The following is a 14,860-nucleotide window of genomic DNA, read 5'->3' on the forward strand; positions in this document are numbered from 1 at the left end:
CAGATTCCAAAGTTCTGTATTTTTCAAAATAAAGATCACACGTTGTTTAGAGACAATCTACACAAGAGTTACAAAAAATAGTCGCCCAGGCATAAGCATACACAGGTTTGTTAATTATACACATATGGTTACAAGTGTGCTTGCAAAAAAGTTCATTGGAAATATACACAAGGCTCTGTAAATGTACACCGTGTAGTGTTACAATTCTATATTCAAACAAGGAAAATTGACAGTATGTTACATTCACTTACAAGTAGACAAAATGCAAAATACAGTTCATCTTCTGTACAAAAAGGGGAGGTGATTCACACTTTACAAGGTGAAAAGGGGTTCTGATTGTAAGGAAAACTAGGGGGGTTCTGTACTTTTGCACTTTTCGTTTCTTACTGTCACAAAATAAGCAAAACATTACTTTGTAAGAGTCAAAAAAACACTATTCTGAACTGAATCGTTTTGTAGAACATTTAGAAAGGATCGCTACCGCTCAACTAGGTGACAAATAAAACCAAGCATCTTTTTAAACATTAACTAGGCTGTATAAAGAGAACATTTCCTTCAAAAGAAAAAATTTACTTCTGGTTGAAATTACAATTTACAATATACAACACTATATGCTACGACCATAAAAGGTGTGAATATACACTGAAATGCACAGGTTTTGCTAATTCTTTTTTTTTTTTTCTTACCAAAAAACGGGTTTATGTCGATTCAAACTTCTCCACATTTACATTACAGAGGTTTACAAATGTACAATTGTACAGTCAGAAGTATGTTCCACTACTAGGGTACATTATAGATACAGATCAGACATCAAAACAAGAAAATACTACAAATTTTTATATATGTAAAGTCTACACCAAGTATACACTATATATTTATAGAAGCAAGACCAAAGCCGAGTTGGGTTTGTTTTCCTCATGCTAAATGATCAAATGGTGTCTCTCCCCGTGAGCAGGACAACCGAGCAGGCACTGAAGGACGCCCGCCCCCCGGCTTCAAAACCCTCCTGGCCGTGCCCCCCTCCTGCCCAGACGAGCTCTACGCTACCTCCGTTAGCAAGTTATAGATAAAACAAAAGGAACCCAAAAATAAAGCCATTAAAAAGTTTCAGAAACTTAATTCTCTTTAAACTGAAGCTCCACAGCGAGTCGGTTTCTCTTTTCTCCGTATTTATAACAGCATTTAATGCGTCCCTCGCGCCGCTCAACTAAAACCCAAACTTGTTGCTGACTTCTGAGTCAGAGGAGAACAAGGGGTATCTGCAAAGAGTTGCCTGCAAGGCAGATGGATTAAAAACGTCGTGTTTTGTTTGTACTTCAAACCAACCACCCTGAAAGTTTCCACATTTGGAATATAGATACAACAGTGAACAAAAATGTGGCCTTCCATGTACATTTGATACCTATGTACAAGTATTCTATACACCAGTAAAACAGCAGGGCAATCAGTTAATTAAAAAAAATAATTAGTACATGTTATGCATAATAAAATTAAAGAAATTTACAAAGGCTTTTTTTTCTTCTTCTTCTTTTAGTAGTTCAGCAACCGCGCCACCGCGCCGCACGCTGCTGGCTGCCGGCTGCCTCAGATGATGCCGTTGGGAGGCCCGCAGATGGGCCCCAGGTCCACGCCGTTCTTCATGTAGTATTTCTCCAGCTTGGCCAGGATGTGCTTGCCGTAGGTGTACTTGCGCAGGGTGGCGATGTGGGGCCGGATCTGCAGGGCGTAAAGGGAGGAGGAGGCTTAGAGAGGGAGCCCAGCCTGCACAGCGCTGCCCGGCTGCAGGGGAGGCAGGGAGCCACAGCCCTGAGAGCAGCAGGAGCTTCAAGGGCACCTGGTGCGGCTGCCCGCAGTGAGCAGGGCCGTGCACAGCTCCAGCAGGCTGCCCAGCACCTGATCCAACCTCGCCTTGAAAGCCTCCGTGGATGGGCACCACCACATCTCTGGGCAACCTGTGCCACTGCCCCCACTGTAAAAGGCTTTTTCCTTACATCTAACTTAAATCTTTGAGCTTGAAACCATTTCCCCTTTTTCTATCACCACAGCTCTGCTCTCCCCTTCTTTCCTGTCACTCCTCTTTAGATACTGAAGGTTGCTCTCAGGTCTCCTCAGAGCCTTCTCCTCTCCACCTGCACAGCCCCACTCTCAGCCTGTCCCCACACAGAGCTGCTCCACCTCTTGGAGCATTTCTGCAGCCCTTCTCTGCACTGCTCAACAGCCCCATCTGTGCTGTGTTCCTCCACACCAGGACGCAGTGCTCCAGGTGAGGCCTCACAGCAGGAGCACAGAACACCACCGCCTTCCTGACCTGCTGCCCACGCTGCTCTGGATGCAGCCCGGGGTCAGGCTGCTCACCACGGGCATCACAGGGCACTGAGCAGCTCCTGCACAGCCCTCCTCTTTCCAGGCTGAGCTGCTCAAGTGCTGCACACCCAAAAGGGCTCCCAGTACAAACTGCAGCTGTGAGCCTAAGGGATGCTGAGAAAGGCACGCAGCATTCCTGGGCTGAACAGAGTTTAGCTTCTTTCTGAACCCAACACTTACTATACTTTTTCTTTTTTTAATCCATGGAATTACGATTTCATACTATTTCAGAATAGAAGTTGCTTCCAACTCCAGTCATTCCTGTAACTGGAGCCAAGCCACTGTTAGTGGAAGAGTATCCAAACAAGGGAAAGCACTGTTCCAGCTGTGCTATCATGCTGCTGAAGCTCTCCTGGACAGTTTCAGAGGAATGAGACATAAGAGTAATTCATTTTCTTACTACACAAGAAACATCCCACACTGCCAGCAAGTTTCTGCAGTAACTCACAGCCACAACAGCCCTTTTACCCTGCAGTGGGAACTGCACAGGAGGAGGAAGCAGCCTGTCCACGACGCACAGCACTCCCTCCTCCTCCCTGCTTCCAGGACAGATGCACCACCTGCACAGGCCAGGGCCGACCAGAACTCCCATGGGAAACCCTCCCCATTTCTTCAGCTCACTCACTGGCCGCTTAATTCAACTTCAAGAACCAGACTTGGGAACAATCTGACCTACGGCCTCTGCCCTCCCCACACTGCAGTCCCTGCAAGGTCTGGCTGCTGCCCAGAGGTTAAGGCACAGGAAAGCTTCCCAGGTCCAACACTTCTTTGTTTATCTTCATTCCTAGAACTTTTTAGAACAGAATTCCAACCATCAGTTTGTCAGTTGCCGTGCTGTTGTTAACAAAAGCACAACACCACAAACTGCTTGTTTGCAGTACGAGCAATTTTTACAGCCTAAGATCAGACGACGTGCTCTGCTTTTCCAGGCTCTCATTCAGCTCGATAACGTTGCTGAAATCTTCACATCCAGCCACTCTTATTTAGCTGTCATCCTACTTCTATTTTTGACAGCCCCACTGATAACCTAATTAGCATGTTCTTCACAAGGCTGCCTGACAAGAAGAACGTGCCAGTAGGGATTTCTTTTAAAGACATATCCATAGCTCACGTAAGGATCAGCAAAGACGCAGGTCATTTTGCTGCTGGACTGTCTATGTCCACCTGCACACTTATTTTAATTATTTCTTTTGGAGTAACACAGGTTTGGGTTTGAAGCAACTACTCCTACACCTAAGAATGAGTCCATCTGAAGATGAGCTCATTTGTATGTGTGCTGTTCACAGAGCAGGAAGATGAAGACACTGCCTGATGCTCAGAGCCTCCTGCCCACGGGAAGCAGGCATACAAGCCTCGGATGGCACAAGTGGCAGCAATGCTTAACTCCCAAATGCCTTCATTTCTGACCAACATGAAGCCCTCACATCCATGAAAGCCTCTCATCAAAAAGCACACTTAAAACACATGTGCCCCATTAGCAGACAGTCAGACTCTCCTGGCCGGGGCTGGAGCAACAAGCAGCAGAAATGCACCCAGCAGCTCTGCCTCAGTGCTCGAGGTCTGGCTCAGCTCTGCTGAGTACATAAAGCTTCTCTCATTAGCAAGCAGAGTTCTCAGAGAGGGCAAGTGTGTCATCACTGCCAGACCTCCTGAAGGCACCTTGCCAAGCAAGCACCAAACTTGACTGGTGGCACTGCTACAACAAAAGTAGCCCTTTGCTTTTTTTTTTTTTGTTTGAGTCAGCATTCACTATGCCACGAGTGCAGAACTGGGTTACTGGGTCAGAAGAGACTGCCTGAAGCAACCAGCTGGTTTCAAGTCCAACAGCCTCTCAGTGTTTCTTATTTTCATACACCAACTAGTACTTTCCTGCAACTCTGCGACTCCCCACTTGCCAGGAAATTCTAAAAGCAGAAGCAGCTATCAAACTTGTTTCCTCCCTGCAAGCAGTGTGGCAGTGCCACTTCTGAAGACACAGGGTCCTTATCAGTCGACAGCAGCCGCTCACCTTGTGCATGACGATCTTCCTCTGAGCCGGTTCTGCCACATCGATCATCTTCTGCACCACGTAGTTGGCATATTGATCCTTCATCATGGTGTATAAGGCACTGTGAGGGCCATCGTTCATAGTGCACACCTCGTCGATCAACATGGCGCGCTCCGTACGGGAGGCGTGGGTCACACACTTCTCCACGACGTTGCTGTAACAATCAAAGAGAGACAATGGTGAGCACACAGCCACCCTCCTGGGCTTTTCATGCTCTGGAAGCGCAGGTCGTCCTGCAGCAGACACGTGCTGGTGCAGAAATGCAGTAAAGGGGCACGAGCGCCCCAACCTTCCTGGGATCCGAGTGGAAACTGGGGCAGGTGCCCACTTCAGGTTTTATTTCATCCAAACTTATTTGTGCATCTCTACAGTGATGCTGCGTTTGAGATCCATGTCTGTTCTCACAGCACACCCTGGAGAAACAGATGAGCTGTTCTTTGTTTGGCCTTCTCAGCAGTGGGGCTCAATGGGAATGGAGGTCCAAGGTTGTAACAACACAAGTACAACCAGGAATGAAAGATCTTAGCAAAGGCAGAGAACTTCCCAAACTACTGAATATACTAGATAAGCAGTCTCTGTTCTCTGAAGAGCAAAGTTAAATACAATACATGGTTAGGGAAGGAGAGTTTTGCTAGTCTCATCCTCTGCACCCCTGCCTGAATCACAAAATCACCAAATGATTTGCCGTAACTAGAGCTCAGCTCGGGGGACACCATGCACTAATTAACAGGAAGGAAAAGGCTGAAACAACAGCATTCAGACCATGCTCTTCTAATTCCTGTTAATGCTGTACTTCCCTGGTGCTCCTAAGCAGCAGCACACTACCTTCCCCATCACAAAGATAGAGGTGTATTAAACCTGTGAAGAGCTCAGCCTTCGTGTGCAAAGGGCAAGCAGCACCCACAACAGCAGCTCACAAGTGTGGGAAGTGTTGCTTTGTTTTAGCATCCCCTACAGCACCTGAATTTTGCCTCTATCCATGCTCAAGCTCTGCTGCAGCTGGACTAACAACCCCAGACCGCTTCAGTTTCCCCAGGAGGCAGACACACATTACTGGAGGGGCATTCTGCACGTATCTCAAAAAGGACCACAAGGCCTCTGCATATGAGAATCAGAGTCTTCTGTTAAGAGTGGGATGCACAGAACCGCTGCTACACTGATTTCCCCAGTTCCCTGTGACTTGACACTGCCCCCAGAGACAGCAAAAAGCTCCTAACGCTGTGTTCTCCAAGGAACAGTGGCTACTTGAAGGCCACAAACACCACAGCTCCTGCTCAGGTTCAAGAACCTGGACTCAAATCACTCTTTTACATCTTTATCCCCTTTTCACAAGTAAAATCTGCCCTGCCAGTCGCTCACTCCAGTTTTTACGCAGTTACAAATCGCATTCTGCTGTTCAACAGAAAGTTATTTTTCACCTCCTTTCACCTCCCTACACCCCACTCCCAACTCTTTCACAACTCCAGCATGTGTCCAAACTCCCACAGGGTGTGGAGACTTTAAGGAACAAATTCATACCTGGCAAATTTATGTTGACTCAAGACAAGCACGTTGCCTCTAATTTCTGCTACAATCTTGCTCTTGTCCTCAGGCCGGCCATGCTCGAGTACATGCTGGATAACATAGTTCCCATACTGATCCTGTTTCAGAAATAGAAGCACATGAAAATCTGGACAGGAACCACTCAAATCAAAGCACATTAATTCTTATAAACTCTGACTGAACCCTGATCAAAACATCTTCCTTTTAAATCATGCAAATAGCTCCCACCTGCACAAAAACATGCATTCTGGAGTTGCACAAGGAAAAACACCACATCTTTGTACCAACTGTAAAACTCATCAAAACTCTGTGAAACTGTAAAACAACTTCATCGCACACGAAACATCAGTATTTTCTCATTTCCATTTACTGCTTTCTCCAGGCTCCAGAATATCAAACACGTACTGGAAATTGATGGCAGAGTTCTAGCTACAGAAGACTGTTCTCCTGTATGTTCCTGTTTGAAATGTGTCCATGTTCAGAGCACAACACAGGTACTCAGCAGCACCAGAGGCATGCCTTGATGCCTCACCTCCAGGCCCAACCTCTTCCCACTCCCAGTGTGTTACACAGGGGCACACAGGACAGGACTCACTCCACGTTATGCCCACTGGGTGCCAACGCACAAGTCCTAAGAAAAAAGAGCTCTTAGAAGGACTGCAAGAAGGAAAGGCAGGCAAGAAGGAGAATATCTCAGGATGTTCTCTTCCTACACGCAATCAGCCCTTTGCATCAACTCCTTTGAGATCATTAGGATACATTCCCACTCAATACTAAATTTCCCTTTTGAAAAGGACTCAAATCCAACACTGATATTTGCTGGGTACCTGCACACAACCAAAACGATTAGTGATAATGCTTTCCGTGCCTGCCCCATTCCTTTCTGCTCCTCCTCACCCAATGCTCACACAGCCCCAGCAACACTCAGCTGCAATCCCAAACAGGCCGCTAGCTCTGTACTAGCCCAGTACAGAACAGCAACCTCAGGACATCTCCCAGCACACCATCTCCCGCTCCCACACTGACCTGCACAAGCTGCTCAGTGTGCTGGTGAAGCTCCTCCAAGATGGGAAGAGTCTGCTCAGGAAGACAGTGCTCGAGGATCCTCTGAATCACACGGCAGCCATACGGGTGTGTGGACAACGCAAAGACCTGCGTCCAACAACAACAGACAAGCACAGGCAGCAACACAGCTGTTAGTCTTGGTGAACCCCAGAAACCTTTTGGAATTCAATGAACAGTGCAGGTTCTCCTGGACAGGGGAGGTAACGGCAGCTCCAGAACTCTGCTTGCAGCACTGCAGCTGAGACAGTGCAAACATCTGCTTCCACATCACTGCCACAGGGAGGCTGCAGACACACCGCATCCCTACCTGAGCTTCACCTTCTCCATTTATGAACAGGAAACAAAAGGTTAAGTATCTTGATTAATATAAAGAACACCTGGATGGGCAAGCATTATTGGAGGCTGTGTTGAAAGTTTCAGAAGAATAAATCCAGCATACTGCTTGCCAGTTGCATAATTAAAGCTATGTAAGAAATAGTATGAAGCAGAAAGGTTAAAAATACTCAGAGGATTTTCCTCATGTATCTGGATTTGTTTAAAAGTCTTAACTGTGCTTAGCAGAAGTGACAACAAGAAACCTTCTTCCTCATTTCTAAAGGATTATAAAATCTGTTGCTAAGAACATGACACCTATTCATTTTATTACTGCTGTGTAGTTTTCTGTCTAAAGCACAAAGTCCTGTTTGCTGGCTTAAAATTAAAAGCAGCAGCAAATCCAAGCACTGATGTCAAGGAGGCAGACACAAATTTTTAATAACTATTTTCAGTAAAGTGGGCAGGAAAACAGACTTTCGAATGCAATGAACCATAGAAGAAAAAAGTCTTGAGGTAGTTAAGTTTAAGCTTGCATACAAAAGTTCAGTTGAAACTAGGACAGCTGGCCAAAGAAATTTCACTGCCATCCACCAAGTTCCCAGATGTGTTTCTGCCTTGCCTAACTCCCCGAGGGAAGGTCCAAAGCTAAATGTGAGCCAGCAAATTTGCTGAGCAAGTTCCCAGCTAGAATCCTGCTTGTTTTGACACAGCCAAGCAAGTCAACACTTTTGCAGATGTTCCAAGAGCAGACAAGCTAATAAAGTCTGGTTCCTGCTATAATAACCCCAGGCTATCCTCACATCCCTGTGGCAAAACCCTCAGTACTTCAAAGTCACTCTCCAAAGCCAATTAAGCTGAAGCTGGAAACACCCAGAACAGCACTTTTGTAATGGAAGACAAGCCAACTACAGCCAGAACAAAGGAGCTACAAAACCCAAATCCAGCACTGGGATAATGGAGCACAAGTAACTACGCTTTGTAAGACAAAGCTCATGTTCTGCCCCTGATCTCAGACCCTCAGGAAGTACAGCCTGTAAGCCTCCTCACAGAGAGAATCACCATGAAAATTTACTACATTCATCAGAAGACTCTGCTCGGCACCTTTACTGAGAAGATAAATTAATAACACACATGCTTTCTTCCCACCAGTCAAAACTATTAAATGCTGCAGTAAAGACGTTTACAAGGCTGCTTTACTGTGATAAACCTGAAAATGGCAAAAGGGAGATGGCAGAGGAATTCCTAGGCTCACACTGTAGGCTAACACCTGCTAAATGTTCCGTCCCCAAACACGTGAGTAGCTCACAGCCACTGCTGTGGAAAGAACTTACCTGTCCCTTAAATGCATCAATGATAAACTGCAGGGACTGAGGCTGCACACACTCAATACACTTCTGCACCACATGATTACCGTTCTGGTCTTTTACACACTTCAGGACGTGGCCATCCAACTCCCGCACCATCTCGTTCTATTAGGAGGAGAGAAAGAAACAGAAAGCACCACCAGGATTCATGGCTGATAAAGGCAGAGCTTTGCTGCTAAGCACAGAGGAAGAAAGTGGAGAACATGGAAGGCATGAACGATACACCCATGTGTTTCAGTAATGCCAGGGAAATTTCCCAGTGGCTGAGGGCTGAGATGAAACCTGCTGCAATACAGCAGCCACCCACAACATCACTGTTCTGAAGAGGGAACACTCTTCATTACACATGAGCATCCTCCTAAACCTGAGTGTTCCTAACCTAAACATTTGAGACTATTATTCCCCAATATATAACTTTGCTATGCACTTACTGTTCCCTCCTCCTCTGCTCCCCTCAGACAGAAATGTAAGACATTCCAACTTCACAAACTTTTAAGTATCAGCTTCACTCATCACCGGGAGAAGAACTTGAATTTTACAAACACAAGCTAATATTATACCATAATTAGGGAAATCAACAGGCAAGTTCTAGATATGACTAACATAGCACAGGCAGGCTGAAAGCTTTATAATGGAAAACAGTAGGTGATTTTTGAGGAATTCAATAGTTACACACAGACATTTTACCTCTGGAACTGATACAAAGCCAGGCATTTCAGGAGCACACAGTACTCACAAAACAGCTTTCTAGAAGACACTGGGAAATCCTTGGACCAGCAGGGCCAGTTTGTGCTGCCCCTCATCACCCTGCTGGCACAGAGCCACCACGAGGCAGTGCTCAAGTGAACCTGGGCCTGACCCAAAAGGAACACGCACACTTCTAAATTCTACTTCAGTGTCTTTTGTTAGTGGTGGTGCTTTGTTCTTTCTCCTAACTTAATAACCTACATTAAGACTCCTATATAATGATTCCTAACACCTTTAGTAGCTAGCTTGCAGAGTGTATTTTTCATCTTAATTCACTGTTAATAAAATCCTACTGGAATTGATTTATTAATGAGCTTTGAGTAGATTTGAGGCTATTATCAGCCCTTATCCAACTCTGCCTCTCTTGATGGGAATTAGGGGCTCCTCACATGCCTCACTCTGTGGGAAGCAGGGTACTGACCCACATATCACAGCAGCAGTACCTCAGCAAATATGCCAAAGTAAAACTTTGGCACCATTTACCTCAGGGGATCTTAAAGCATCTTCTCATTCATACTAACATTCATAATTCCATCAGCAGCTAGCCTATATCATCTGACTGCAGGGCATTAACAGAGAACCAGTGCCATCAGCTGCTCAGTGGAACAAGGAGATGACAGTGAGATCTGAGAACAGTATCACATACTTACTTATCATGCACAAGAAACATAACAGATGTACCATAAACCAAACCAAAAGAACACCATCCACAAACACAACCGCGAGTAACAGAAGATTACAGTTCATGTCACCAAACAGCAAGAAACGTTCAACATCAAGAAGAAAGTTAAAGTTGAAACTTACAATTACCTGCTGGTCTGGGGGAATAAACTCAAGGGCCTTCTGGATCACCCTACATCCATACATCTGCAAAGCCAGGGACAGAACATGCCCACGGATACGTTCTGCCAAGGCTAACTTTTGCTCCAGGCTGCCAAACTGGAAAGATTAAAAGCAATCACCACAAGCACAAAATCCTCGTGTGGTCAAGCAGCACAGCAGCCCTCCCAGTCTGTCATACCGAAGTGTTAAACAAGAAACACTGTACTTAACTGAAAAAAAATAACAGCCATAGCTCAATGGAACTGAACAGGCACAAGTGAGATGTTTGTTCTGGCTCTGATAATGCCTGACACATTAGAAACAGATTCCAGAGCCACTTTGCTAATGCAGTAACCCTTGAAAGGGTTGCTGTAAAATTACTGGACTAAAAAACAAACTAAAATCACCAAGGCTGAGTGAAGAAGGGACTGACCAGTTTCAAGGAGAGAGAAGCAGCTGCTCACTCCCCTTGCATGGAAACGCACACTTTTCTTCAGTGGATGCTGTCTGTTGTGTTTTTAACACAAGTGCTTTCCAAAGTTTGTATTATTTCTAAGTACATGAGAACTGACAGCTCAGTGCAGCATCCATTGAGACAGAAAACTAATACTTGTTGGATCTCAGTCCCCTCAATATGTGATTTATTCTTCCAGCTTTTTCAGGTCAAAAGGCAAAATCTGTTCTTCAGAAGAGATTTTTAGTCCCACATTACAATCACCCTGACAGGAATGATACAGCCGCACGTGGAGATGAAATGACATCAGTGTAGCCAGATACCCAAGCTGAGCCAAATGGCATGGCTTCTAAGAACTCAGCCTATGCCTCAGGACATCTGAGCAGGCATCTGAGCAAGAGTTGTGAATAGAGGAAACGAAGACTTACTTCAAAGAACTTCTGGATGACATAATTTCCAAATACGTCCACCATCAACTGATAAGCTGCCTGGAGGATCTCGTTGAACACAAGCTGACGTTCTGCTGGGGTAGCACGCTCCAGTTTCAGCTGAATAAACCTGAAAAATAAGGCTGCTGTGATGCCACTGGCAAATGCGTCCTCAGAGCATTTGTTAACAAAAATCCAGTCATAACCTTCACACCCTGAGCTTTTACAAAATACAGGTCTTTGGAAAACAAGTGCCCTAAATCACAGCAATCTGAAACCTTGAGTGGTGGCACTCATGAGGTGTGTGCCAAAGTGCCATTATCCATACGCCAAAGGCTCAAGCAAAGCAGGTCTCAACAGAGTGACATGGCAAGGTCTCACATCCAGGCAGCTTTCAAATGAGTTCAGCTGTACCAGCGGGTCTAGCAAGCAAACTCCTTTTTGGAGAGGGAAGCCACGCTGTAAGAACTTGACTCCAGCCCATGAAAAGGAGGGTCAGTGTTACACCACCCAGCTTAATGTCTTTTCACACCTCCTTTTCCTTTACTTCAGGATGCAGCGCAAGCCCCAAACCATGTCAAATCCAAAAGCAGCTGTCGCAAAAACTGCCTACGGCACAAGGTTTTAAATCCCACCTGGATCCATGCTGGTCCTGGGAGAACTCCATGATGTGCCCAGCAATCTCCCTCAGCTGTAAGTTGGGGTACCGGTTGTTGCGGAAGTCCTCGAGCAGCCTGCTGCGGCCGGAGGGCATCACGTCAGACATGCCGTAGCGCAGGCGAGACGAGGGGAACAGCGTGCTGCTGGGGCTGAAGAGGCTGGAGGCGCTGCTGGCACTGCGGTACTTGGCCTCAGCCCCAGGAGCAGCAGAGATGTAACGGCCGCTTCCATTCGTGAGCCCTCCTGCAAGTCATAAAAACCAAAGGGGTTCAAAAGACGCAAACGAATCCCTTGGCTGTTTCGTTTCAAACGGACGCACAGCCTTCGCGTGGCATTTTGCTTCTCATTATTCCTTTTCCACCAAGGTGGATTTATGACACAGTTCAAATAGGGAAGTACTCTCAACCATGCTAAACCAACTGCCCCCAAAATAATTTGGGTGAGAATAATTCGAGCAGCTCCTTAGCATGGCACTCGTGTATTAGGTTGGGATGAACTGAAGAGTTCAGAAAAGAACAGCCTGTACAACTTCCGCTCCTCACTTGTTGGCATTGTCTAAACCATACATGTCAATCCACTGCTTGCATTTTTTGCTAACTTGAGATTTCAAATTACTTTATTTTGTTCCTCACCTCCATTTTTTCCCCACCTACTCTGCTGCTGACCCAACCCCATCTAAACAAATGTCACAGGTGTAGGGACAGAACTGAAGCAAAATTAGACAGCAAAAAGGCAGCAAGAAGCAAGTAGAAAAAGATTACAAAACAAATCACTATTCAATACAGATAAACACCAACAAGTTAAAATCAATGAGGATCACAAAGAATCCTTTCAAATACATACTAAACATTTTCATTCATACTAAGAAAGCACTCTGTTACCCAGTAACAGGCCTGGGAAATATCCATCACACAGTCAGGAAACTGCAAGTGTTGACAGCCGTCAGCTTAAACCTGTAAAGGCCGTTTTCTTGCCTGTACTTTCTGCACTGCACTTCAGCAGCACAGCACAGGACTCATTCTTGCAGGCTTGGGATCCCTCTGCTGGCCAAAGGCTGCAAGCTACTTGGCTGTGTGATTTCTCTAGAGCCGGCTAGAGATCTGTTAAGGAGAATACTCCTATCACATGGGAATGTGCCACCGGGACAGCCGACAGGAGGCAGCAAGGGAAACCACCCAAAAAAATCCACAAGTGATCTCTTGCAATGGAGGAGAGGGAAGACCTTCGAAGGCAAAGGTCCGTAGGTCTGTCTGCAAAGAGAACAGGCCTTCTCCCAGCAGCCATGCAAACAGCAGGTCCAAAATTAAAATATATTAATTAAAAAAAAAAAAAAAAAAAATAAGAACAGAGTGAACTGCACTCCCTGCCAGCAATGCCTCAAGGAAGCTTCCATGCAGGAAACGGTATATGAGAATTAAGTATCTGATGACGGGCCAATTAAGTTTCCCCATCTCTGAGCAGGCAGGCATGTTCTGACTGCTCCCCACCTGCTGCCAAACCTCTGCTTTCTCAGGAGGAAAGCAACTCAAGAACTTCCCGTTCCCATCTCTTCCTTGTGCTGCTTTGCCAATGGCGCAGCTGGCATTGTCTCTAGCTGATTTTTTAATTAAGAGCTCTAACGAGTGACTAAGTGATATTCCTTACTGCTGGAAGGACAAGCAAACGCAAAGGGAATATGAAATCAATAGTTTCTAAGGTAAAGGAAGCCAAATTAATGAGCAGTGGTGTACTGAGTCTCCGCTGCACTCCAAGCACTCAGTTACCCTTTGTTTTTCCAAAGCCTGGAGCAGGTCAGAGCCGTGGCACAGTGCACTGAAATGAAAAACTGCTTCTTGATCTGCTACAAATGGCTGTAAGTGGAAAGAGCTGAGCATTGATGCTGTTACCATCTATGTCCCGTCTCTTAGTTCAGAGGGAAAGTATCCTTTGTACAGCCTTCTCTACCAGAGGTAGGGCCAAAGCTTCTGATCATGTTGAAGGGTCTAGCTAAACCACTCATGTTTCCCTAAGGGCCTCCCTTCTGCTGGAGATGCTGACTGAAGGCCTCTCCATAAGGTTCAACATCATACTGGGAATCAGAGACCGTGCAGGGACAGGTTTCCTAGTAACACAAGTGCTTCTGAAACCCATCTTTCAAACTCCTGAGCATCTTAAGCTCCTGTACCCTAATGTGTGAGTGGGACCACAAGATGTGATCTAAGCAGAATGGAAATGCTCCCTGTTCAAGAACCACATGGGGGGGTGAGGGGGAGAGGGAAGAAGCACTGATGAAGCTTGTGGGACACCAAGGTGGAACAGAGGGGCAGAGTCCCAGAGAACAGATGTGCAAAGCTGCTGGGTAGCAATCAGCCCCTGGCAGGGACTGGGATTTGATCTTTAACTCGAGTCACTGTGTGATTCTACGAAGCTGCTGGTACTGACAGATTTCTGTGACCTCAGCCAGAACAAGCTTCAAGAGAAGGTCTGCAAGCTGTCTGCAGCCATCAGGCCGTGCCAGCACCTGGCTGCCCACGCTAAGCACTCTGACAGCACTCAGCACATGGAGCTGTGCAGAAGAATCAGGCGCGGCACAGTTCTGTTCTAAACAGACTGACAGAGGAAGGCTGTACCTTCACCATATAAACCCACAGTGCTTTTGTCTCAGCTATGCACACTTGCACATGCTGCACACACCTTTGAGCTTAAAGCACGTATTTAGCTCAGCTCTCCTCCCTCAGCAGTTCTCATAAGGACTGCATGCTGATTTCAGGTACTTGTGATTGCCCAGATATTTCACAAGATCACTTCATAGCACCAGAAGTAATGTGACAAACACCATTTTTCACAGCCGTGAGCTCTCAAGGAAGCCACAAGAGCAGGAGCTGAACCTTTACAACAAGCCCAGCAAACACCCAACTCTTACATCCCTGCGTGACAAAGCCAAAGCCACCACACAAGCAGCATCTAACTGTACCTCTCCTGACTGCAAATGGGATCCAGCACCAGCTTCTTGAGTTGTCCTGTAACCTTGGAATTGAACTACACGAAGCAACTCCTCCACACCTCACAGTGA

The 14,860-nt window shown here is 46.1% G+C and overlaps 1 protein-coding gene and 1 non-coding gene across 10 annotated transcripts in view; both read right to left on the reverse strand.

Annotated features, from left to right (window-relative positions):
• The window catches only part of PUM1 (pumilio RNA binding family member 1), a 67,026-nt gene continuing 52,166 nt past the window's right edge, over positions 1 to 14,860 (reverse strand). For 6 of the 9 annotated variants that reach the window (XM_042834656.1, XM_042834655.1, XM_042834650.1 and 3 more), the window contains 8 exons: positions 11,784 to 12,051; positions 11,149 to 11,278; positions 10,249 to 10,383; positions 8,665 to 8,802; positions 6,980 to 7,105; positions 5,930 to 6,051; positions 4,373 to 4,565; positions 1 to 1,716 (listed from right to left, as the gene is read on the reverse strand). In XM_042834656.1, the coding sequence (XP_042690590.1) occupies positions 1,585 to 1,716; positions 4,373 to 4,565; positions 5,930 to 6,051; positions 6,980 to 7,105; positions 8,665 to 8,802; positions 10,249 to 10,383; positions 11,149 to 11,278; positions 11,784 to 12,051 (1,244 nt within the window). In that variant the 3' untranslated portion in view covers positions 1 to 1,584. The remainder of the gene's footprint in view (positions 1,717 to 4,372; positions 4,566 to 5,929; positions 6,052 to 6,979; positions 7,106 to 8,664; positions 8,803 to 10,248; positions 10,384 to 11,148; positions 11,279 to 11,783; positions 12,052 to 14,860) is intronic. The other 3 variants (XM_042834657.1, XM_042834653.1, XM_042834652.1) reach the window with 1 other exon arrangement.
• On the reverse strand, positions 3,924 to 4,009 carry LOC122168973. Its single transcript, XR_006171436.1, has one exon. It is a non-coding gene; the product is annotated as a small nucleolar RNA SNORD103/SNORD85 (small nucleolar RNA).

The sequence above is a fragment of the Centrocercus urophasianus genome, unplaced genomic scaffold, assembly GCF_019232065.1.
Source record: "Centrocercus urophasianus isolate 14NV4802_14NV808 unplaced genomic scaffold, USGS_Curo_1.0 seq_48, whole genome shotgun sequence".
In the NCBI taxonomy this organism is placed as follows: domain Eukaryota; kingdom Metazoa; phylum Chordata; class Aves; order Galliformes; family Phasianidae; genus Centrocercus; species Centrocercus urophasianus.